This window comes from Tetrao urogallus, assembly GCF_951394365.1.
Source record: "Tetrao urogallus genome assembly, chromosome: 3".
In the NCBI taxonomy this organism is placed as follows: domain Eukaryota; kingdom Metazoa; phylum Chordata; class Aves; order Galliformes; family Phasianidae; genus Tetrao; species Tetrao urogallus.
This window is the reverse complement of record NC_136815.1, coordinates 22,579,756-22,605,154: the sequence shown is the minus strand read 5'-3', so window position 1 is coordinate 22,605,154 and position 25,399 is coordinate 22,579,756. Positions and strand designations below refer to the sequence as shown.

Here is a 25,399-nt window from a genome sequence, read left to right as displayed (position 1 = left end):
TCAAACCTTCATCTGTCCCAGTTTCCTTTTTTATTAAGGGAATAAATATTTGAAATGTGACTCTTCTCTGAAAACTCTGCCTTGTCTATAAACCAAGATGCCTTCTGCTAGACTTGCAAAATTTACTTGGCTCTATGAACTGAAGCGAGTGCCCTCTGGCTTTTTCACAATAAAAATTGGAACCAAGAATTGACGATAAATGTCGCAATAGCATGCGTTTGCTCTCTTACATATTGGATTTGAGGCAGTAGTAATAATAGCAAATGTTTCTCTGGCAGTGAAAAAGCACGCTTCTCTTTCTTAAACCACAGAGAGGACACTGCTTAAGCAAAAAAAACAAGTTGATAAACTTGCTTAAATGGCTGAGAGGAGCCATATGTGCTTCTCTGCAGCAATGGCTGTTTGTTTTTTTGCTATTTTCCTAGCCTTTGTAAGGAAAGTTAGGTGTGTAAAGACAAAGTGAAATAAACTTGCCCGAGCTGACAGTTGCTACCTTCTCCTTCTACAGAATATCTTACTGCCTGAATGCTTCTACTCCTTTTTTGACTTGCGGAAAGAGTTCAAGAAGTGTTGCCCTGGCTCACCTGACATCAGCAAACTGGATGTTGCGGCCATGACAGAATGTATCCTTCTAACAGTGATGGTGTCTGCTACTGATACAGCTTTTCTTGAGTTTTGGGACAGATGTGAGTAACGCTTGCAACACTTGTTTAGGGGTGATGGAACTTTGAGTGACTCAAAGTTCAAGATCTGCACAGAGCCTTCTCACAAAGATTAACAAAACCCCTGAGGATGCACGATGCCATAGGGAAAAGTCCTATGTTTCTTCCTGACTTCTGAACATTTTCTTTACTACCTTTACAGATGTCCTTTAAACTTTACAGCTTAATGTAATTAACATATTTATCCAAATCACTGCTGTGAATCTAAATTTAAAGTTGGTAGGTTACTCACTGTAACAGTTAATGCTTTTATTTTAATGTAAAAGTGAATGTTGGGAGGGAACAGTTACTCTCCATGTGAACTGGTAGTGAGGTTTTTAGCTCAGGAGAGCAGCAAAGGCAGGAATGCTGCCAGTGAACATGATATCCAGCCTCATGGAAGCTGTGTGCTACACATCTCAATGTCAGGCTGTGCTGACAATGAGATGCAGTCTGTATCATTTTTTTTTCAATTTAGTAGTAGGAATGTCTTAAGAACTACTTGCAGACCACATCAGATGATTCTGAAACCCAGTCAGAGGGTTAGATCAGTTCTGTTTGAGTGCCATGTGCAGTTGTTGGAGCTGAAGTCAATGCTACAAGTTAATATGCAGTTCTTCTACTGAGGGAGCAGGAATCTTTGTTTTTTTTCCCCTTGCACTGAAGCAAAGAAGTATACTTTCTAAGTGTTGGAGTGTGGACCTCTATGTAGAAAAGGAAACTATTGCAGTCTGTAAATGGGATGATGGAGACTTCTTAAATTATGATGAAAAACTGAATATGTAACACATGAGCTGGAGGAATTAATGGCAGTGAGCTTTGTTAGCTGTTTTGGAGAGATGCCTTTGCTTCCTCCCTTTGTGAATGTCTGATGTATGTCTTGCCACTGTTGAAACGGTTTTGTTAATGTAGACACCTGGAGACTCGTTGCTCAGCTGATGCATGATGACTGACTGCACGCCTATCTGCTGGCAGAGGGGAGTAGGACTCTGGGCATTGCCTGTCAGTACCACCTGAGGCAGAATTATTACCAGTAGTTGTTCCTCCAGGGCTTGGGCAGTCTGTCCAAGTTGTTTTAAGGTGTATTGGATCCAGAATTCAGACTTTCTTTAGCTATGTGCAAGTCTAAATAACTTTATTTTGTTTCTATCTTTGTGGTTTGCCTTGATTTGTAACTGCTGATGCTCTTATTTATAAACTAGTTCTATCTGTGCAACATGAATTAACTGTCTCTACCTGTATTGTTCAGAGTCCTTGCAGGGACTTAAAAGGAATCCCTTCAAGGAAAAAGTAAGGTTTGCTCGTTTTCCTTTTATTGCTCAATATGATAATTTTCCTTTGCCTTGCTGGAATGCCCCAACTTACACACCTCCTGACACTGAGGAGATTAAGTTAATTGCACTTGGAGAGAATGTATGTAATGCCTGCGATAAAGTTTTTGTTGAAATAGATGTTTAAGTCTGAGGATCGGTTCCAACAACTTTGTGTATGGTGTTTTCTTCAAGAGAGACAGCTTCTTTTTCTGAGACTGCTATGTAACAGAGACAAGTGTAACTGGAAAGGAACTTAAATCAGAACTTGAAGTGCTGGGGAGGTGGTAAAGAAAGGAGGATGGATGAACTAAAATACAATGGAGTGAGTTGAAATGAAGCTTCAGGCTAGTACACAGAACCTGATCCATCTCTTGTTACTCTTCCAGGAAGCAAGCGTAGCTCTCCTGCCCCATAGTTAATGGGGCTGCATGATGGGAATCCTCTGAGATTGCTCTGTAGCATGCAGTCTGCGGTGGGCCAGGTTTGTTAGCGCTTGGTGGGCAAAGGTTTTGCTTGAGTGCGACCAAAGGCTGCAGAAGACTGCATTCCCAGACTGGTGGGAGCAGGAGTAGAATGCGTTTGGGCAAATCCCTTAATGTGCTTAAATCTGCTGACCCAGATGTAACACGGTTGTGCTCAATGACAGGAAACTTGAGTGATATGAAAGAGTTATGGGAAAGCTGGCTATTGATGTACATTCGGTTAAACCTGGAGGAGCCTTTCAGATGCTTGTATTTTGGCTGGTAGCATTTGGCTAAACAAGCTAAAGTCTGATGGAGTGTGTCCTCCACGGCTCCCAGCAGTCAAAGGATATTATCTCCTGCTGCTGTCATCCAGGAAGCATATTCCAGGCTGTAAAGCACTGGACAGCTGGTGCTTGACTGTATACTTAACGCTTGCCTTCTTTGAGTGATCTTGAAAAGAAAAATGTTAAACTAAGTATCTGGCTAAGTGACTTTTCTTTCAGAAAGAACTTCTAGGCCTTATTCCTTCAGTGAACTACTTGAAATCGTGTATAGTAATTACGCCTTTCTGGATCTAAGAGCTTGGGTGAAAGCTTTGCATCATGCCTTCAGCCCCCAAAGAAATGATGAAATCCTTCTACAAACAGCCCCTGATTTCTCTTAATGCAGGACAAGGAAATACTTCAAATGCCATTGGATTTGAGGGGCTAAAGAAGAACTGAATCTAGTTCTAACTGTTACCTCTGCCACTACTTCTTAACTTAAAGTCTCCAAGCTGTTTCCTGGTGCAGGAGATGGGATTGTGGCAGACTTCCTTTAGTCAGCATTACATAAGTCAGAATTATAGAGACAGCAGGACAATGATGAGAAATTTTGAGTAACAAAAAACTTGGAAGAAATGATCCTGTTCTGGCAAGGAGAGGAACTCTGTTCTGTTGAAATCTCTTTAAACATGTCAGTGTACCAAAGAAGCAGGGTTGTTCTTCTTGCATCCTCCCAAACTTGCTGCACCTCTTGATTTGCAAAGCTTGCTAAGCCAGTTCTCACTGCTGTGAGTGCCTTCAGGGTGGAGTGAACAAAGCTTGCATGACTATTCAGAATGCAGTCTGCAGAAGACTCATCCTTTGCCTCAAGATTGGGCGTGCAGAAGTCATTAAAAGGCAAATAACTTATTTCTTCCTCCACTGTATGGTTTGCTCCATTCGCTTCTCAGCTGGATTTTGTGGAGGTAACTCCTTGCTAAGAGTACTGGTGGGTGTTGTCAGTAGAAACACAGGCATACTTCAGAACAGTCTGTTTAATGCTATGGATAAGATCTGGATACTACAATACTGAAACTTGCTTTATGACCTGGATGTCTTGACAACCATTATGCAGAGCGCAGTTATAACCACCAGTACTTAACACTAGCTAGCAAAGCCCCATTAATGAATATTACCCAAGAATCTTGTGCACTGCTATTTGTATATCCTGTGGTAGTACCCAGAAACTAGGTAGCATCAGATAATGTCTATTTATAGATATTACTTGAATTAAGGTAGCATTCTGTCAGTAGAGACCTAAAATAGCAGAAAGAGGGAGAAGCAGAATCAGTGCAAAGCATAAAAGTATATGTAGTTCATCTTGTATCCTCTGAGCTAATTGAGTATTCAACTTCACTCTTGCTGTGGTTAAGAAGGGAGTTGAGACCCTGAGAAGTGGAGGAGAAGGGCTTGGAGGACACCGACAGTGGATGAAGCAGCAGTGAAGAATCAGGGAGTAATTTAGAAGTGTCTCCCCCTGTTTACGAGCTGATGTGAGGTGTACCACCCTTCAGTGTGCTGTATGTTGCTCATGGTACTGCTGCTGTGCAACAAGGTTAGGAAAATCCTTGTTTTCTATCCTGTCTCAGTGCACCTTTTGCACCCTACTTGGCTTATATGCAGTATCAGAGTATGCATTCTAGTAGCTTTAGACAGCCAACTTCATTCTTCCTTTGCTTTAAATGTAAACTTAGATTTGTCTGCAAAATCAACTTTATTCCCCCCTCCCCCCATTTTCCTAGGATGGACAAGCTTTCAAGCTTTAAGCATCAGTGTACACAAACAAACATGGGGGCTCCTGTATCTTCAGAAAGCGAGTGTAGATTTTTTTTTTTTTTTAATGACTGTTCCATTAGCAGCTTTTTTTCCTAAGCATCCTTTATTTCCAGCTACTTGGTTGGTAGAGGTGCATCTGTCTGTGGATAGGCATGTTCATCAGAATTTAGGTTTTCACTTAGTTGAAGTTGTGAAGGAGTGCAATAACGACATGTGCAGAACATGATCAATTTTCTTCTTCAGCCTTGCCTAAAAGCCTTGCTTCCAGCTAATCAGAGGCAAAGGTGGGAGTGATGTCTCTTCTCTCATTCCTACTAATGGTGATAAATTTCTTCCGCCCCCCCTGCTGTGCTTATATTAATCTGGAGGGCTTTTTGCTCAACTGACTCCCTGTGTCTGAACACCTGGCACCAGTTTTGTTGGCACCAGGGTATTTCTAGGAACTATCTCCTGTTGATCGATGTCTTCTGAAGAAAATGTAAGTGGGGTGGGAGTGTTTGTTTTTCCTTGTGTTGTGGCCTTGCTTCAGTGCCCTGTCCCATCTTCTAGAGCTCATCACTTGCAGAAATATCTGGCTTTGCAAGTGGCAATTGTTAATGTGTCTTCAGTTGTGACAGCATGGTCTGGTAGCAAAGCCACTGTGAGTACTTGTATCTTTCTCCTAATGTCTGCTGAAACTACTACCTGAGTTCTTTACTATAGGAAATATTAAAAAAAAAAAAAAAAAAAAAAAGTAACTCCACTGATCACAAAGAAATAGGCAAGACCAGGTTTCCAATATCTGCGTTTCCAGCAATGTCTCATAACCTGGCTGGGCAGGAGAAGCTCTACCTAGGCCTGATGTCTGGTGAAGGAGAAGTGCTTCTCTTCTTTGCTACCTGAGCTGCAGAGAAACATCTGCGTGCTGCTGACTAGACAGCCTCTGTGCCAGTGATGAAGGCAATGTGTGCAATGTTTGTTTTCTTTTCAGCCCCCCACCCTTCCTTTCCCAGGTGCTGGTAGAGAAAGACAAACTTTGGTGGATGGCTTAGGAAGAGAGAGCAATGAAGAAGTACTGTGTTGTCATAAACACTGGTGACTGTTTCTTAAATTATGTTTTTGGGTTGTTTCATGTGGCTTGTTCAGGTTTTTTGTTTGGTTTTAAGAGGACCGTGTAATGCTTTTGACCAGTTTACTCCAATGATATTTGGAGGGCAGATGATGGCAATGGCTTGCAGACTGTTTGGCAGTGCAAGCTGCAGAGATGGATCACTGGCTTAATTTACGTGGTTTAATTTTTGCCTCTCAATTTTAAACTATGGTGAGTCTTCTTACAAGTGCATCTGAAGCTGCTTAAGCGCTGTCCTCTCACATTCCACACTCCAATTCAGACTGAAAGCCCAACAAAGTCTCAAAATCAAATTAGTCTCAGAGCTTCAGTGCTGCATTTTTCCTGTCTTTGTTGTGGAAGAGATTTGTTGACTCAGTTAATTACTTTTTAAAGTTGTTTTAGTCCTGAGATTTAAAAAAAAAAAAAAAAAAAGGTGTTTTGTAGGAATGACTTGCTGTCATGTCACAAATGATGGGAAGACCTTTTTTCCCCAGTGACATTTATATGCTTGTTCCCCATGACTTGTGTTCAGATGATAGAATAAAGTGAGTGTGCATTGCCTGTTTCTAACAGAAATTGTTCCTCTACTCCTTGTTACTCCTTGTCTTTCATGTAGACATCTGCCAACTCAAAATATGATCAATTTTAGGTGGAGAAAACCTTTTCTGCTCTTTAAGAGGAGCTTTGCCATCTGGGATGGAAAAGCAACTTCTGAGCATCAAAATACAGACTATGCATTTGAAATGAATCTTTTGTACATTTATGGAAATGTGAGCAAGTAACTGTTGCATTCATCTGTTTTGAATGCCTTGCTTTACTGTTCTGCTGTGCCAGGATAGAGATTATTGTTTAAAAAACCTTTTTTCCTTCTATACTATCTTAAACTGAAGTGATAAGACAGAAAAAGCAAATACTGCTTCAAACTACTTTATAGTTTACTACTTGTTTTGATTTTTTTTTTTTTTTTTTTTTTAAACCATTTTCTCTTCAAAGAAAGAGATGGGGATAGGAAAAAGTCCTTTTAAAAGAAGTTGACTTGATAAATTGCAAGTTGCAAGTAATCTTCCTGTTCTGTTACAGCGATCAAACACAGCTAGAAGGAGGAAAGAGACTATAATAAACGCTTGGTATATATATACAACTTAAATCTGACTCTCTCAATGAATGTGGATTTGTATCTGGTCAGTCTACAGCCCAAGATAGAATACTTCCTGCTCCTTATTAGCAGGGGAGTTTATCCTTGCTGTTTTTTTTGTTTGTTTGTTTGTTTGTTTTTTTCTGATCTGAAGGGTTGTGGAAGGCACTATGGGTTGTCAGACTCTGATTTGTCTCTTGGTTGTCCACAATGATGCACTCTAAGCTAATTTTTTATTTTATTTTTTTTCCTAACACTGCTTAACAGCACAAAGCTCAGGCTGGAATTTCAAATAGGTGAGATTTAGACAAGGTGCTGCTAGTAAATTTTATCCAAGTGGTAACATATTTACTCTACTTTAGGTGGAGTACTCAATCGTTTAGAAAACATGTGTTATGTCTCTTTCAGTTTCTAGTTGATGGTTTGTTTTTCTTCCATCCCTGGATCTTCCCCTGGAGATTAAAGATGATCTTAATTAAAGAGGACAGGACTCCAGTCTTTTCTGCATGCAAGAGTGTTTCTGTCTTTCAGATATACAAAATGCATGATTATATTAAATATGTATGTCCTTATTGTGGGCCTCATGTCTCCAGACACTTTCTGGATTGACCTCACACTCCCGCAGGTGGCAGTAGTTAGAGGCCAAAGCAGCAGCAAACCCAGTGCAGCTGATGCATCCCAGCAGGAAAATGGATTAAATCTTCCCCTGAGATGCGACTTACCATTAAGATAATGTTAAAGCTTGCTGCTTTAGTAGGAGACCAATTTGAAATCTATCTGGTGATGATTACCTTAACTCCACACAAAGATTTAAATCTTGACAAGAACAGTTCAGCACTCGCCTATGGAGCCTCTCGAGTTGAAGATATGGGGAACATTATTTTAACACTAATATCTGAACCGTATAGTAAGTGTGAGGAACTGGTCTTCTCTGTTGCTCATTTATTTTCGCTTGTGTGTTTTGCCTGCTGTGGCAGAAGGAAATAACTTGTACCATGTTTCCTAGATCACAGGTTTTCAGATCCAGAAAGAGTGAACTACAAATTTGAAAGTGGGCCTTGGTACGTATCTTTTCCCTTTTCTCTCTTTTTTTTTTTAAAAAAAAAAAAAAAAAAAAAGCCAGACTTGCTTATATAAGCTGTACTTTTCTGTATGAATTATTTGCAAATAGCTGTTGCTGTTATTTTTTGTTTATCCTGTCACTGCTGTGAGAATAAATTAGAGGTTTTAAGTGGGAAAGCATATAGAGAACTGCATTAGATGTAGGACTGAAGCCTGGCAGGAAACTGTTGCTTGTTAGGTGCTGGGAGTTGTGGGTTCTGATAAGTACATATAATGGATGTTGAGTGTGCTGTGCTGTTAACAAAGAACGTGAGCATTTTTGCAGAAGTAACCCTATTAGTATTAACTATGGCACTTTTCCTGCAGTTTGCTTCACAGTTGCTGAATACACATCATGATGACTTTTTCTTGTGTGGGGGTTTTTCCAGTGTTGCTGGCTACTTGCTCTGCACTATCACAGGAGACCAATCTTAAACTGACCTTATTCCGATTCCCTTCTTGTGTGAATGCTTGCTTACCCCTTCCAGATTAATGAACTGTCATCACAGTTGATGATACTGGCATTCTGAACCAAAGGAGGCAAGAGCAGAATGCAGCAATACTGGCAGGGATTGTCCAGTGAGATCAGTTCAGGCAGCTTTTAGTTTTAGTGTTGTTCTAAGTTTCTTTTTCCCCTTTTGCTAATGAAATCCGGTCATGAGGTAAAAGATTTGTATGATTTGTGATAATAAATGAAATGTAGACTTTGTTTGAACTGCAAAGGCCTGTCATTGAAAAAGGTAACACTATCTTATTTGCACAAACACATGTACTAATTGCTTATTTTTTCTTGAGGCGAACTATTGAGATAGAGGATTGGGTGATGTAAGCAGCAGCTCTGGACAGACATCTACAGGAAAAGTCACCTGAGAACTTAGAATACAATCTGAAACATGGCCCTCCTGCTGCAGAGCACAGCTCTCTCTCTCACATGAGGGCAGGCAGCTGCTCAATCAGTCCCACAGACTCCTTGTGGCAGCCTGTCCCTCCAATTGCCAGAAAGGCGGCCATGGGTAGCTGTCAGCGTTTTGTTCTACATGGCATTTTGAACATGCAAGAGAACAAAAGAGGCTGTGGTAATGACCAATTAAATCTGGCTCTCTGTGGCTGAGCTATTCCCATGCTAAGCAGTCAGCCTTGCCTGTGGCTATGTTAGCCTCCAGTAGTGCAGCAGTGGCCCAAACACAGAATGTTAAGGCAAAACCCCTCAGGGAGGAGTCCTCAGCCTAAGTAAAATCCCAAACAAATCCACACTGACTAAGAGTGCACACCATCAGACGCTGGCTTTACTTATGTCTAACTGCTCTGCTTCAATCTCCAGTTAGCCAGGATTAGCAGAGCAAGTATTTAACTTCGTTATACTTACCTTGTTTGACTAACAGGGAAGTACCACACATCAGTATCTCATGAGGGGAGAGTGAAGCGGGAGAATGCTCAAGGAAAGGAGAGCTCAAGGAGCAGGTGTGGGGCAGTGCAGAGGGCAGCTGGGAAAGGGGCAGCTTGGGAAAAGGGCAACGCTGCCATTTGCTGTGACTTCGTTATGGATTTCAGCCCTGGCAATCCCTTCCCCTCACCCAGCAGACAGAAGCTTGTTACTGGAGTGCAGGTGACAGGCAGTGGTTTGTGTTTAAGACCTGCTGGAGCCCTCTGCATTGTTTCTTCTCTTGGTGCCTGCAGCAGCAAGATGGAGCTTGTGGACGACAACGCTGTTATCCGAGCAAGGGGGCTCCCCTGGCAGTCATCTGACCAAGACATAGCAAAGTTCTTCAAAGGCTTAAATATTGCCAAGTTAGTAGCAAAGAACCTACCTCAACCTTTGTAGTGCTTCACTTGCCCTAGCCATGGAGTGGTTATGTCTGTAACTTTAATCTTGTAGGGGAGGTGCTGCACTCTGCCTCAATGCCCAAGGTAGAAGGAATGGGGAGGCTCTCGTCAGGTTTGTAAATGAAGAGCATAGAGATCTAGCACTGCAAAGACACAAGCATCACATGGGAAACCGATACATTGAGGTGTGTACTGCTTGCTCTGAGGTCCTCCTCTCAGCAGGAGTGCAAACTGCATGTCAATCACATGTTCTCTCTTCCCTTTCATTAGGTATACAAGGCAACAGGTGAAGACTTCCTGAAAATCGCAGGAGGTAATGTTTAAGGGATTGAGAAGAAGGGGGTTTGTTCTATCAGCATCTGCCATTAACTTGGAGTTTTAAATTGCTCTTCTTGGATGTAGTCTTTCACTTCCTTTCCCTGACCACCAGCTAGGTGACTGGTGTGCATCTGTTAGCAGTCCAAGCTGTTCCATGTCTTACCTGCCCACCTTTTTCTGTTCCACACCCTTGCCATTTTCAAGCACCCTGTCACATAAGGATTTGATCTGTCAAAGTGATACTAATGAGTTTTGTTTGCTAGGTCCCATCGTTTAGGAAGATAACCTAAATGCTTTTGGCTGCTGAAAATGAAAACCTGAGTAGTTTTTCAATACAATATGACTGCTGTTGCTTAGGAGACTTGCATGTAAAAGCAAACAGATATCACAGTGTAAATAACAAGGGCTTTAGGGAACTGATTTTCTTCAAATCAAATCTTTGTTTTTAAATAAAGGGGAAACGGGGGGGTGGGGGGGGAGGTGGGACAGACTACCCTCTCCCTTTTATGATTACAATCATAGAGAGGATATAAGACTGGATAAGCTGTTATGTATCAGCAGTACTGCCTTAAGAGCTTCTTGGTTCATAACAGGTTTATAAATGACTAACTGAATACCTAAGGTGAAGGTTTTGGAGTGAGAGATTATTAAGTTGTTGAATAGATGTCTATTTGATAGGTTTGGTAACAGTTACACCTGTCAAAGTAAAGACATTGTATACTAATGTTGGAAAAATAGTTGGAAAATACTAATGTTGGAAAAACATGTCTGGCACGAGTTCATTCCATGTATCAGCTTTACAAAATGAATTAGAAGTAACTGAAAGGACTGTACGAAGGTGCAGAGTTGGTTAGCAGGTAGCTTTGGATAGGGCAGTGTAGACTTTTAACTGTGGACATCCGTGGTCTTCTGGAAGATAGTGAAAGCAGAATTGTAGAGTTTGACTATTTTCTCAGGATAGGATGAAATTCATAAGCTGTCTTCAGCATGCCCTTCCAGCCTTTCCCAGCACAATAGTCTGAGTACTTGATTGCTGCTTATTGTGGCTTCAGTGTGTGCCAGAGGCCTTAGTTAATAAGGTGAGGTGCATGGAGGCACCATTCATGCAGAAGGGATTCTGCAGGGAAGAGGAGGTAACTATGCCAGACTTACTCAGGGTTCTATACTGCTGCCAAGACTTAAGTGCTTCTGTCTGGCTTTTTCTTTCCTTGCTAAAGGCACTTCCAATGAGGTTGCACAGTTCTTATCAAAAGAAAACCAAGTGATAATCAGGATGCGAGGTCTTCCTTTCAACGTGACAACAGAAGAAGTACTGGCGTTCTTTGGCCAGCACTGTCCTGTAACAGGAGGGAAGGAGGGAGTCCTGTTCGTCACATACCCTGACAGCAGGCCAACAGGGGATGCCTTTGTGTTGTTTGCTTGTGAGGAATATGCACAGAATGCACTGAAAAAGCATAAGGACTTGCTTGGAAAAAGGTACATCGAACTCTTCAGGAGCACTGCAGCAGAAGTTCAGCAGGTGAGTGAAAAGCTTCAGACACCTTGTATTCCATACTCCTACACTGGCACAAAGTAGTGTCAGCAAACACTGCCTGGCCACAATTGAAAGGTTTTTTTTCCCCTCTTTTCTTACTCCTGACAAGTGTCTGAGCACATGTGGCCACTCATACATATACATATATGTGTGTGTGTGTGTGTGTATACACACACACACACACACACACACACACACACACACACACATATATATATATATATATATATATATATATATATATACATACATACATATAATAAAAATCCTAGACTTCTCCCATTTGGCTTCTGATATACTTGCAAGCAGTAGTTATATGTAGTTACAGTATCCCTAACATAAAACACTAAACCTGCAAATTTTCTGCTGAGTTCACTTAGCTCTATTCAAAAGGAGTGCTAGCAACAACTCTTGATCTGAAAGTCACCACAGAAAAACAGCATTTTAATGTCGTCATTTTCTAAAGTGCAACAGGTCAAGAACCTTTCAAACTGTCTCTAATGACAGCTGTCAAGAATCTCTTGACAGCACTGACTACCTGGCAGAGGGTGGCAGAGTTGTATGGAACTGGGCTTGAGAAGTGCCTCCTGCCATTCACATAGCTTGATGGACCATTGATTATTCTGTCTAGGGGATGAAGTAGGGCTAAGAGGATTATATGTTTCAAAAAACTTAGGCTCATGTCACTAATTTCTGTTCTGGATGCAAGCTGTAGCCTAGCAGTAGTCGTTTCATTGTAACCAAGCAATGACATTGCTCTTCGCCCCCAAGTATGCAGAGATTTCGGTGCCTTGCTTGGAGAATGACAACAGTAAACATTAGTTGCAATGCTTGCTCTTGTTGTCCTGTTTTCCTTGAGTGCTTCCCCAATTCCTTTGTTTAGCATTAGCAAAGCCATCTGATACGCATGTGAATATAAGTGAATATTTCTGTTATTCAGAGATAGCTAAAGGGAAGTGATGGCATGGGGTTTCTACTGATCAGGTTACCCAAGAAATCTCAGAGCATGACTCCCTTATTTAAAATACTGTGACTAAGCAACATAAGACTGCTTGGTAGTAAAATAGGTTTTTAGTTTGGAGATTATCCTAATGCTTAGCAGAGGAGAAACTGGGTAGAAGTGGCCCCATATACCTAGTAAAATATTTTCAGATATCTTTCCCCCCAAAAATGCTGTGAAAATGCAGGTTTTGTGTTCTAAGGGATCTTTTGAGACTTGTGTTACTGTTCAAGTAAATTCTTCAGAATAAGCTGACTCTTCCCAAGATCTATTGCGAAGTATTTAAATTCTAAGCATTACTGCTGTGATTTAAGCCCAGAAAATGTCTCGCATCTTTTTTTAAAAAATACTTTCCAGACTGAAAATAGATGAGATGGATGTTGCATTCAGTTCCTGGGAGTTGAAGAGTAAGTAAGGCTTTCTGTAACCTATGTTTCTGTCTCACACAGGTGCTGAATAGGTACTCTTCCACACCTCTCATTCCTCTCCCAACACCTCCTATTCTTCCAGTATTACCTCAGCAGTTTGTGCCTCCAACTAATGTCAGAGACTGCATACGTTTGCGTGGACTTCCCTATGCTGCCACTATTGAAGACATCCTGGATTTCTTGGGAGAGTTCTCTACAGACATTCGGACCCACGGCGTTCACATGGTGCTAAATCACCAGGTTGGTAGGTGCCTTATTGCTGGTTGGATATGTGAACAGGCTCAGTATCATTACCAGGAGGGGAGCGCTTTTGGGACTGTCACTAATGGCATTAATTGGCTTTCCTTCTAAAAGTGTACTGACCATAGATGAGTGTATTTGAACCACGCTTTAACAGCTGCTGCATTTTCTGCAGAGTGGTTTCTGTCAGTGAGGCCCATATGTCTAAAAGCTAAGCCATAGTTCTTTGTTTTGAGGGGAGAGGAAAGTGTTCCCATAGCATTAACTGTCATCCTGCACTGTTGGAGGCTTGAACTGAAGAGCCCTGCTCAACAGGCTGCTTAATTCCCCTTGTGAAAAGTATATCTTCAAAACAAAACTGTGATCAATATTAGCTTACAAAAGAGCGATTTGCCCTGCTCTGGTGAACAGTGTGCCTCAGGTAATGCATGAGTACATCAGTGACTGTGGTCTTCTAGAGGTGTAAGGATTTCCTATGTCACGAGTCCTTAAGCTTAGTTAAACCTTCAGATCTCCTGACCTGCAGTGTTACTTCCCTTAAACGGCCAAGGCCAAGTACACAGATTAACAGCTCACTGCCCTGTATAGTCAGGGCAGATAGTCAGATATTTGCCATTGTTTGCTGGAGGCAGTTTCTACCAAAACCTTTCAGACAAAGGTAAATGTTATCTCCTAGTCCATCTGTGTAGCTTTTTGTCTTAAGGAAGGAGAAGGCAGCTTCTCATACATACTCCACGGGGATGCCCTGAGTGGTTGTACTGATTACTGCTTTGTAAAAAATGGTTCTAAAATTGCTCTGAGCAACACTAAGACTACATTGAAAATGCAAAATGGTTCCTTTTCCTGGGGTGAAGCTTCTACATTTGAGAAGCTTGGGAAGAGAATGGGGGCTACAGTTACTGCAGTACCTCTCTATCTTGAGATTTCTTTGTCTTTGAGAACTTGATCTAGCTGTAGGCTAGCCAAGACTGAATAAGATAAGGAATGAGCAGGGCTTGGGGAATAAATAATAAGATGCAGATGCTAAAGCACAAGTAGTGGTTTCTGCAAGTATCAGCCCTTGTCAGAAATGATTAAAGAAATTGGAGGAAGAAATGAGTGTGTACATAGACCTGTGGGTACCAGCCACTCCTGCCCAAAGCTGTCAGGTACTTTTATTTTTCTCTCCAGGTACCCAAGTATGTGATTATTATCATTTGGAATATTCTCCCTACTCCTGCTATCCCTATTTCTGATGAGAGATTCAGAACCAAGTCTGTAAAGGATGGTGATGTGGTTGTTCTTCCCTCAGAAATGAGAACTGGCCCAGAACTGAATTCAGAACTGACTTCAGAGCTTTACTTCTGGTTTTGGTTACTTAGAGTTGGCAGCTGTATTGTGGCTCAAATGACTCCTTGTTTATCCCACTCACAGCTGTTTGTAAAGATGTACTTTTTCTTCCCTGTAAGCTCACACCAAGCCTATCTACTTGATTAGATGTAGGCTGGTGCCATTGCAAAATATTCTGGCACTTACTGGCCTTAAAAGAAAAAAATATAGCTTAGCCCTCAACTGTATTTGTTTTCTCAGTTAAGTTAGCATAAGAGGGAAGAAGGAACATGAGATGCAGTGGGCAGATCAGGATTCCCCAGCAATAGTGGGGAACCTCAGGGAGACTTTAAACACGCTGGGAAGTGTAGGAGTCTGTAGGGATGACTGACTGTGCTTAACTTTGGAGATAAATATTTTCATGATTCAAGACTGCTTTGCTGTTTTGTTTTGTTTTTATAACAGCAGAAATCATTATGTTGCTAATTCATGGGAGATCCAGAAGCACTTCCTCATCTGTCTTGTTTGCAGGGACGTCCATCGGGAGATGCTTTTATTCAGATGAAATCTGCAGACCGAGCTTTTCTGGCTGCACAGAAGTGTCATAAGAAGACTATGAAGGACAGATACGTTGAAGTCTTTCAATGTTCTGCTGAGGAGATGAACTTTGTATTAATGGGGGGCACTTTAAATCGAAATGGCTTGTCCCCACCACCATGTAAGTTACCATGTAAGTTTTGCATGCGTCTTGCCAATACTGTATGCTGTGTGTGGGTAGGTGTTGGAGCTGCTTCCTTGATTCTGATTCTCTTTCTTGGAAAAGAGTCTCAGATGGGGGTGGTAAAATAAGGCCATTCCATCTAAAATCAGCAGCAGCTTGCATTCACTTTTCCCTTTGGTTGTGGATTACTATGATTGAAGAAATACTTTGAAATTCTTTTTGCTTTCCCATAATGGACTTGCCTTCCCCTTCTTGAAACTTAAGCTGGCCAGGGTGAGCCATGCCAATGGAAAAAATAATTTGACTGCCTGGGGGCTTAAAGAAGTTTCCCATTTAAGCTGATTTGTATTTACACTTTTTATCATGGTGAACATGTTAAGTAAGTCCCTGCCCTTTTGCTCTCAAAACTGAATTTATGAAACCATTGGTAAGGCTCTCCTTTGGACCTAACCTTGTGTTCTACATGCCACCACTGGCTGAACTCTTCCTTATCTTCCTGTTGTTTGTACAGAACTGAGTTGCCTCTGTGGAAGATAAACACACTTATTTTTGGCCTCAGATAATTGCAAGAATTGTATTTCATGTATAGTTATGCTCTCCAGATCTATTAGGATGTCCATTTGGGGACAGTGCTTTTAGAATTTAAGGGCTTATGAACACCATGTAAATCTGAGCCTATGGGAGAAATAATACGTTGCTTCCAAGATACTAAATGACGAGGTAGTTGGGTAGAAGCTTTCTCTTTCTCTCCTTCTATGCAGAAGTATTACTGATGATTGTGCCTTTTCTAAGAAACATCCTCTAACCCTGGATAGTCAGAGCAGCTAATCTGATAGTGAACTTCCTGGGTGTGGTTTGTCTTGAGCTGTGAATAGACCTTCAGCTAATCCTTAGGAGTTGAGATTTACAGTCTACTAGCATTTCTTATAACGTGAGTATCCAAGAAGGGATCTGCAGTATGCAGCCCTATATGTGATAGATATTCTGGACAGGAATTGGAAGCTTCTCCTGAAAGCTCACGGAATGGCTTATTGAACAGGAATCCCAAAGTTTGGGAGCTCTTAGATGGCAGTGCTCCCATTTCTAATTACAATGCAATTGATTATTTTTTCTTTTTGCTTTTTTCCTCATCCCACAGTGCAGTGAGATGCTGACTGTTGCTTTAAAATAAGTTTCTGTCTGTTATTCAGGGCTGTCCAAATTTCACTGTTATGGTACTGGAAAGAGGGGAGGAAAAGGGAAGAAGGAAAGAAGGGGGAGAGTGAACTCTTGACTGTGAGGTCTTGCTGAAACAAAGTGCAGTTGCTTTTTCTGTTCGTTTTTATTTTTAAACTGAATATTAATGTGAGAAACTACAAAGCCATGGCTTTTCCCACTCTACTGTTGTTGAAGACAGAGCTGTTTGGGGGATAGGGAGTATCAGGATGAAATGATGTCCGCTGCAGTGGGAGTGTTAGGCAGATTTCAGGCATTGCAGTTTTCTTACAGTGGAGAACTGTCTCACTTGGCTCAGGTTTTAGCATAGTCTCCAGCCTAAACAAGGAAAACTGCTTTCCTTCTCATAAAGAAACTCGACTCCCAGAACAAGAGATGGCTTTTTTTGTGTCTTACTTTGCTTTTGACAAGGGGTTGGAAGTACATACCTTGATCTTGGAGTCAGCGCCCCAGATTTATTTTCTGTGATGAGCAGGAAAATGAGGAACTTGTGAAAGCTCTTCACTTTGTGCAGAGTTGCTCAGTAATGAAGGTCATACATATGCTGGAATATGAAAGGTCTTAATCTGTTCTCCGTTTGTCTGCTTTAGGCCTTTCACCCCCTTCTTACTCCTTTCCGGCTCCTTCTGCAGTCGTGCCAACAGAAGCAGCTCTATATCAGCCATCTGTACTCCTGAACCCGCGGACGTTCCAGCCCTCCACAGCATACTACCCTGCTGGGGCTCAGCTCTTCATGAACTACACGGCGTACTACCCCAGGTAAAGCAGAGGAGGAATCAAACAGGAACAAAGAAGTCTTTTTGCAGCAAATGCACAAAACTCTCTCGAAAGAACACTGTCTGTCATGCTAAAGGCTTGTGCTACTAAGATCAGCTTGTTCAGTACCTTGTTCAGGGAAACAACTTCAGGATGCCTAGGGCTTTCCCAAGTTTTAGAGTATTTAGAGTATTTTTAAAACATAAGTCGTGTGGTTACAGTGGGAATTTTTTTGACGTGCCTCTTCAATTTGTTTGCGTTGTTATGCCCTCTGTGGGAGCTGATGTGTGCACTATATCTTCTCGTGTCCATAAAGAAACCCTTGGCCCCTGTTCAGAAGGGGTGGATAGGGATCTGCCCTTATAACTTTTGCTGCCTCTTTGTTTTTGTAATAAAGTACAATTGACCTTCATTGTGAAAAATCTCTTGTTTACTTATTGATGAAAGTATTGCTTTGAAGTATATGTGTATTGAATGCGTATGTGAGGCATATGTGCCTTGAAGCATACATTCCTGACCTCATGAACACCTCACACAAAGGGCTTTTGGCTCTTCTGGAGATGTTAATGCTTTCTGCAGAACGGAGACTCTTGGTGATGCTTATTCTCTGCAGTCATGAGGCCCTGAAAAGAGCCATGTTCCCATAAGCCGTAAAACACTCCTCATCTGTCAGAGAACCTGATAAAGAACACAGAGTTTTCTATCAGGTTCTGAGAAGAGTTTTCTTATCTCTGGAAGAGAGGGTCCAAATAATTACGTATGAAGTTGTTGACCAGTGCAGGCTTTGTAGCACCTGTAAGATAAACAAAGTTTTCTTACTACTTTAAGCTAAACCAGATTGTCTGTGAACTGCTTGTTTTTTCATTAAAGTGTTTTCTGCACCTATGCATTATTTTTATAATGCCTTCTTGACTGTCCTGTCCTATGGTTATGACTTGTTACCAAACTCAGCCTCTTTAATGTAAGATCAAGAAAAATAAAATTCCAAAACTTGCACTGGCAATATAAAACATGTTTCTCAATATAATAGCTCTGTATGTCAAACAGTAGCTTGGTGTGACTTTAGCATATTGTGTTTCTTATGGTGACTACAGAACGGCTACTACAGACTTAGCACCAAGCCCTACAGAGACCTCACACTGAGTAGGGCCCCACATGAGTCCTACTGCTGGCTGCTTGGGCTGTTGGTTATGTTGGTTACAGCCTGATCAATCCCAAGTGAAAATATCCTTATTATATCCTTAACTAACTGATGGTGCTATAAAATTCTTTGGAAACTATATAGTAATTCTTATGAAGACTGTAAGTACCTGTCTCTTTTTTTATTATTCTCTCAAATGAAAAGATTTCTGGAGCGAACTTGGATGCTTTTCATTTCATACATCTGTTTGTGATCTGGAAATCATTTTTTCTGTCCAGAGTAAATATCTGATATACAGACAACTTGTGTGTGACTCTAGCAGTAGCAGTGATTCCTTGTAGTCAGTATCTTTCTAGATAAAGAAATTCTTTTTTTTTTTTTTTTTTTTTTTTTTTTTTTTTTTCAATGCACGTTCTCATACTTTATAAAAGGTGCAGTAAGTAATCAGCTCCCTTTAACGTAGCAATTGGGACTTGTAAATGGGTTTTTCTGGTTCTGAAGTTTAATTCAAAAGAAGTTAAACATGTGCAGCAGCAAAGAGTGGTGCATCTTCTGTAGTAAACGGTGCATTTAAATGCATGTACATGGAAAGGCAATACAGAGCTGGTGCCTAATGATCAGACAATGGTTCATAAATCTACCTAGTGAATATTTATAGCAATAAGGGAAGTTTCTCTGACTTGCTGCCAAAAGGTTCTACAGCTTGTGTTTTGCAAGGTCAGGTGGCTTTATAACAGCCAGTTCCTTTCCCTACATGGTAATCAGCAGAGCTGGGGTTGGGGAAGGATTGTTTTGGTTTTTCCATGTATTGAAAACTACCAAAACTCTCAGACTATCCTTAATGTTCTTTTAACTTTAGCGATGAAACACGAGAACATAAAGAAATGGATGCTTTCTATGCTAGTAAGATAGCTTTGGTGAACTACTAATGAAAAGGAGGGAGAGCAAGTTATTCTGGCTCTGTCAATCTTTATCTCGGTTCAGTTTGTAATTTCATCTAGCAGCATGTTCTGACAGCAAATTGGTGGTCTCTATTGCTACCTACTCCCAAGCTTCTGAGGGGTTCATGGGAGGGATGGGTTTCTTCCTTTGCCTAATCCTGGACAAACAGGTGTGCTAGTATGTAGGAATTTATGAATGGCTAAATTACTTGGCAACTGTTAGCAAGTGCTGTGTAAACCTTACTATACAGAAAATTGAAAGTTAAAGCTATAAACCCTATAGCTTTGAAACAAGCTTAAGTCTTACTGTATTTACTCAGTTCTGATGCCATTTTGATCTGACCTAAGCAGAGCATTTAAATTCTCAAGTTGCCATCAAAATGCTTAATTGTAGGAACACATTTTATTGCTTAAAAATAAAAAGAATAGTTGAAGAGTGAAGCAGTTAATGTTCAGTGAGTAGTATGCTCGTGAGACTCATAGCCAAAAAATGTTCTGGAGGCTGAAAACTGGTGTGGGTTCAAGCAAATGGAATAAACTGAAGGGTAGGTGAACACAGAAATGATATCTGTCTCAGGAAGTCTTTTGAACTTGAAGTAACTGGAAGAATGTTCTTATGCTTGGTGTCCTATGGTAAATGTGTGTGCTATTGAACTAAGCTGGGAAGGTGAGCTTATTCACTAGCATCTTTGAAGTACTATTTGTTTGAAGAAGAGATTGTTTCTGCTTTTGAGCACAATGAACTCTTACAATGAAGATATGATTGTATCCAGCCAAGCTAAGTTAAATAACAGGGAAATAGCATCTTAACCCCATGTATGTACAGCTCTGTCCATTGCAGTGATTTAAATTGGTGCCTTTGTATGAGGTAGAGAGGCATGATTCTGGCACTTCCTGTATGAGGAAATTCAAGGTTATATGGTAGTCTACCTCCATGTTCTCTTGCTATGGACTGTTTTTTTAATCTGTATGCTAGTTTTGTTGCGTGCCTCCACAGTCTATCATCATGTTCTCACTCATAGATCTCACTCAAACAGTCTCAAGGTCTAAAAGGCAGCAGAATCATAATGCCATGATCAATGGTTATCTTCCTTCCAAGAGAGTAAAATTATCTTTAGGAGCAAAACCCAAACAAACAAAAAAAGCCCTCAAAATTCATAACGCTTAAAACAAGTTGCTGCTGGTAGCAGTATCAGTGATCAACTTATACCAACATGGTTGCTCTTAAAGATGTGAGTTCCTTTTGTTCGTGGAATATACTGAACGTGCTGATGTTTAATCGGCAGTTCTTACTGTCATCTTCTGATTCATTCTTTGATATCTGGTAAAACATTCATATTATTGGGGTGATTAGTTTATACTGAAACATTTGTGCAAGCTAAGTGAGGAGATCAATTTGAAGAGGGTTTGTTCTTTTGCATATTTACAAAATGTTCCTTGTTGTGAGAGGTGACTTTTTTCCCTTGTACCTTAAGGTACTTGCATCATCCATGTAGGTGGCTGTGTTTTCTTTCTTTCTTTTAAACTTCACTGGTGATGACAATGCGATTTCAGGTAACTCAGAGAACACAGATGTTGCTGGATGCTTCTCTTTACTCAGCAGTAGCCTTCTACTGGAGCATTGGGCTGTGGTTCCCAACACTGCTTAGGGCAAGCTGTTGTAGTCTTGTGGCAACCAGCACATCTGGCACTGTTCCATCGCTGCTTGTTGTCACACTGCTGCCGTGCGTGGATGGGACGTGGCAGGCTGGTTAGGTGTGTTGAGCCTGCAGCGGGTTATCTGCTTAAGTGCAGGGATAGCATCTCTGCCTAAGGAGCTTTTGGTGTCTCTAGAGGTGGAGGTGTTTGTCTTGGTATACAACTCCTTAGTACTGAAAGCTTTTTTTTTTTAAAAAAAAAAAAGAAAAAGTTTTTTAAAAAAAAAAGCCTGTGAGAACAGCATGTGATATTCGTCTGTTTAAAGGACAGTCATAGGGATTTAAATGTTTCTATTTGATTAACAGATGACCTCATGATTTAGCACTCATACTTTGGTATTTGTCAAGTTATAAGGCCTTTCTTTCTTTAAAAATGCATAAACGTTTCAGCCTTAGAAAAGAATTGTTGTGGTTATGTAAATGCTTTTGCTTTTTAGTGTGTCTTGTTAGATTTTTGAGAACAAAGTGCCAGGTTAAAACTTCCAGCTCTGGTAATGACACCACAAAACAGACTAGTTGCACCCTCTCAAACTCTATGTGAATCATCTCTTAAAAAGCTGTACGTGGAAGTTTTGTTTCCTCCTGCTTTGGGGCCGTTTTCCAGTAATGAGTGCTACAAGTATTATGCTGCAAGTTGTTGTATGCATGTGTGATAGTCATGATCTGTGCCAGCCCAAGAAGTAGCTGAAAATCCCTGTTGGGGAATCCTTGTTGAAAAATATCCCCTTGTTGTAGGATATTGGGATGATCTGTTATAATTTTTGGTTTTCTGTTTGCTGCTTGCATACTTCATTAAAACTGAAGTTGGCAAAAGTGTGTAACACCAGTAGACAGGTCCTACAGGTTGCTCTTTCCTGCCCACTCTCTTTTCATGTCTTTGTCAAGCTTTATCTAGCAGTGTTTCTCTGTGCAGCACAGTGAGGGTTGTGTTGTAAGACTTACCTGCAATACAGGCCCTGGCCTACAGCGCAGAAATTAATGTAAGCTGTCAATCAGTAGCCTTATGTATGGATACCTTCAATATCTGTTGTCACAGAGAAGAAAATAGTTAATACATAACAATCTGAACCCTTTTTCAGGGCTACAGAGAACAAAGCTGCAGGAAAAACAGGGAGAAATCTACAAGGAATGAACTGAAACCTGCAGATTGTGTCTATGCATGTACCTGCTCCTAAGTGCAAATAGTGCTGGCACATCTATGTTTCTATCAACTGACCTGCCAAATAGTTGGCAGAGGTCTGGAAATCTGCTTGGTTACACACACTGACTGCTCCCAGCTCTCACCTACTTTCAATATAAATCAGGGCTTCTTTCTGGATATCATTATCTATTAAGCAAATGCACCAGGGCGGGGAGGGGAGAGATAGGAAATCAAACAGGAGAGGCAGTGATCCTCAAAGTTTCTTCATAACATTTTAGTGATGAATGTTCAGGATCCCTTGAGGCAAATAAATGCTGTCTGAATGCCAGCATCAACATGTGAGAACTTGTTCTTGCACCCAGAACTGATTTCTAAAGCTTAATTGTGTTTTATTTTGAGAGTCTTTGGAGAGTATTACAGTCTCAGAAATATTGATTTGGAAAAAATCCAATCTGGTTGTCAATTAGACCCAAGCAGAAAGATCAACTCATATGGAAAAAAAGCTGTACTGGGAAACGCTTCATATCATATTTGATTTCAGGAATTATATTGATGTGAAAAGAGTTGAGATCTTGCACTGTATCATAATACAGTGATATTAAGCATGGCTGTAGAAATCTTCTCTGGCCCTTTATAAAACATGTCAGTACTTGCTTTTGGGCTTTGTTTCACTGAAGAATTACAGAATTGGATTGCAAAGGAGATTAAAGACCATCCAGTTCCAGCACCCTGCTCTGTGCAGGGCTGCCCCCCACCAGTTCAGGCTGCCCAGAGCCCCATCCAACATGGCTTTGAGTGCCTCCAGGGATGGGGCATCCATAGCTCTGGGAAGCTGTACTGGTGCCTCGTTGCCCTCTGACTGAAAAATTTCCATGACATCTGATCTAAATCTCCCCTCTTCTAGTTTAAAACCATTCCCCCTTGTCATATCATTATCAGACCACGATAGCTTAGAACAGCTGCTTACTGGTCTTGGATGCTATTAACAGCATCCTCTATCTGCTGCCTTTCTGCTTTGAGTGAGCACCATTCTAGGTATTCCTCTGCTCTTCCTCCTGGAGGTTGACACCCTTCAGTTTGAGGAAATGCTGAAATGGCAAAAAGCAGTTCCGATGCTATCTTGTACTGGAACCTCAGTGCAGGTACTGCCTTTAGCCTAATCTGTCACAGAAGCTGTTTGTCTCCAAGCTGGTGTTGTGAATTAGCAAGTGCTCTAGAGTCTTGGTGCAAAGTCAGCATTGCCAGCAGCTGTGGAATGTTCTTCCATTGGATGCATTTGGCAGGCAGCTGGTGGAGAGCACTGTCCTGGAGCTTCCTTCCCAACAATGGATGGGTGCATCTGCCACAGGTTTGTCTCACTGCTGTTCAACAGCATCTAAAATTTTGGATCATGTACAGCATGTTGTGGCAGTGAAGTCCAAAGCATTGGATTGAGCACTGTTGGGCAGACTTACTTTCAATCCTTTAATACCATAAGGTGACCACTGAATCTTGTGTTTGAGAAATTGTATATACATATACATGGACTATGATAGCATTTTACTGGAAATTAGCAGAGTTAATAATACTATGGAAAAGGCTTACAAGGAACCATTATCATCAGATATTGCTTTGTAATAAACTTATGCTGGAGAGTAGCGTCCTTACATAAAATCTTAACTCCCCATGGCTGTTTTTCTGACAAAAAGCTCCAAAGTGATGTAGGTGACTGTGTATGTCCCCTATTGGCATGAGTCCATCTCTGCTACCTAATGGAGCCCTCAGTGAAGAATTGTTGATGAAGGTACCCAGGAACACAATACTGTGGGAGTAAACGAGCATTGTAAACTGCTCCTATGGAAAACCTGCTCTCCTGCTTAGATGTGGTTAGTTATTAACTGTTGAAGAATTTGTGCAAGTCCTCAGTTATGTTTACTTTGTGATACCTCTTGAAGACCTTGATCTGAGGAGAAACCATGACCATATGTATGCTGTGTCCAGGAGCATCTCTTGTGTGCTGGAGCTGCTTGTTGTCATCTGCTGGGACTGAGCTGTCTACTTCAGCACAGACTGAAGATGACTAAGGAGTCTGTGAGCATTGGGAACTAAGGAAGGCAAAAAGCAGCAAGAACACATTTGCCTAAAGATGTACCTACTGAAGGTGCAGAAGAACTGGAGAGGATAAGACAGTATAGGATTCCTTTCTACTCCCCTGTCTTTCCTGCTTCAGAAAGCCTCTTGGGAAAGCAGCCTTTAAGCTAAAGCTAGTCAGTAGCTAAGGATTTGTCACAGATGTAAGCAAATGAAGGACAGGCTAACAGTCCCTAACAAAGACTTTTCCCATGCTGTTTTTAGAGCCCTGGGTTTGGAGAACAAAAGTAGAGGTGATTTCAGTCCAAGTGGAAATACTTCTGAAAATGGGAGGTGCTCGAAGACGAGCAAAGGAGATAAGAAAATAGTCAAGGTGGCCTTAAGCAAAAAAGTATGAAGGTTTTTCATGGTTTTGTTTCTTTCTTTTAATTCAGTCTTAAATAATGTGTAGAAGTCATGACACTTCTCAGTATTATCATGGTATGTGATAGACCCACCTAATAGCAAATGTATTAACTTGTCCCTTAGAGATCTGTAGAGTTTCTTGGCTTTGATGGTGCAGGAGGTGCGTTTGTGTCTGAAGCCAAGGACCAGTTGGTTGTGGCTGCTGGAGTCTGCACAGTTGCCCTGAAAAGGATACTGTGTGCACCCATGTCCTGAGCTGTTAGGGAGGCCACTTATCCCAATGTAGATTCTATTGCTGAATGGCTCTTGATACCATGGCGATAGACACATCACAAATGTCTAACTACATAGCCTGAACTTTATCTGCCCAGAGCTTTAATAAAGGTTGAAGTAGCACAGCCAGCTGCTAGCTCCCTACTGCACTAGTTTGGCTTCTGATTGCTTCTGTCTTAACTTGTGTTTGTAGCATGCAGCAGAGGATGGACTTGTACGCACAGGTGATCCGGCCAGCAGAGTGTCCAAGGAATGGATTTGCATTTAAAGGTCCCAGCAGTTAGACTTCCTTAGAGAAGGTAAGGATAACAAACCCCAGGAGGCAAGTCTGGGGGTATCATAAGTTCTTGCTCCAGATAGACACCATATTCAACATTGCTTTTCATTTGCTGTTCTGGGAATATTGTTGTTCTCTGCTAGGTCTAGGATGGCAAGTGATTTCTAAGACCTTGGCTACGTTGAAGCCACCTCTGAAAGGATTTTGACTATTCCAGCGTTCTTGTGG

At 41.2% G+C, this 25,399-nt stretch overlaps 1 protein-coding gene across 1 annotated transcript in view; it reads left to right on the top strand.

The window, feature by feature from the left end:
- Positions 1-25,178, top strand: part of ESRP1 (epithelial splicing regulatory protein 1) — a gene marked incomplete at both ends in the record, with an annotated part of 28,606 nt that extends 3,428 nt beyond the window's left edge. The window contains 11 exons of the mRNA XM_079533619.1: positions 509-623; positions 7,590-7,688; positions 7,788-7,842; positions 9,560-9,670; positions 9,759-9,891; positions 9,977-10,019; positions 11,242-11,543; positions 13,008-13,226; positions 15,066-15,264; positions 17,061-17,229; positions 25,088-25,178. Of these exons, the coding sequence (XP_079389745.1) occupies positions 509-623; positions 7,590-7,688; positions 7,788-7,842; positions 9,560-9,670; positions 9,759-9,891; positions 9,977-10,019; positions 11,242-11,543; positions 13,008-13,226; positions 15,066-15,264; positions 17,061-17,229; positions 25,088-25,178 (1,536 nt within the window). The remainder of the gene's footprint in view (positions 1-508; positions 624-7,589; positions 7,689-7,787; positions 7,843-9,559; positions 9,671-9,758; positions 9,892-9,976; positions 10,020-11,241; positions 11,544-13,007; positions 13,227-15,065; positions 15,265-17,060; positions 17,230-25,087) is intronic.
- Between the last annotated feature and the right edge of the window lie 221 nt (positions 25,179-25,399).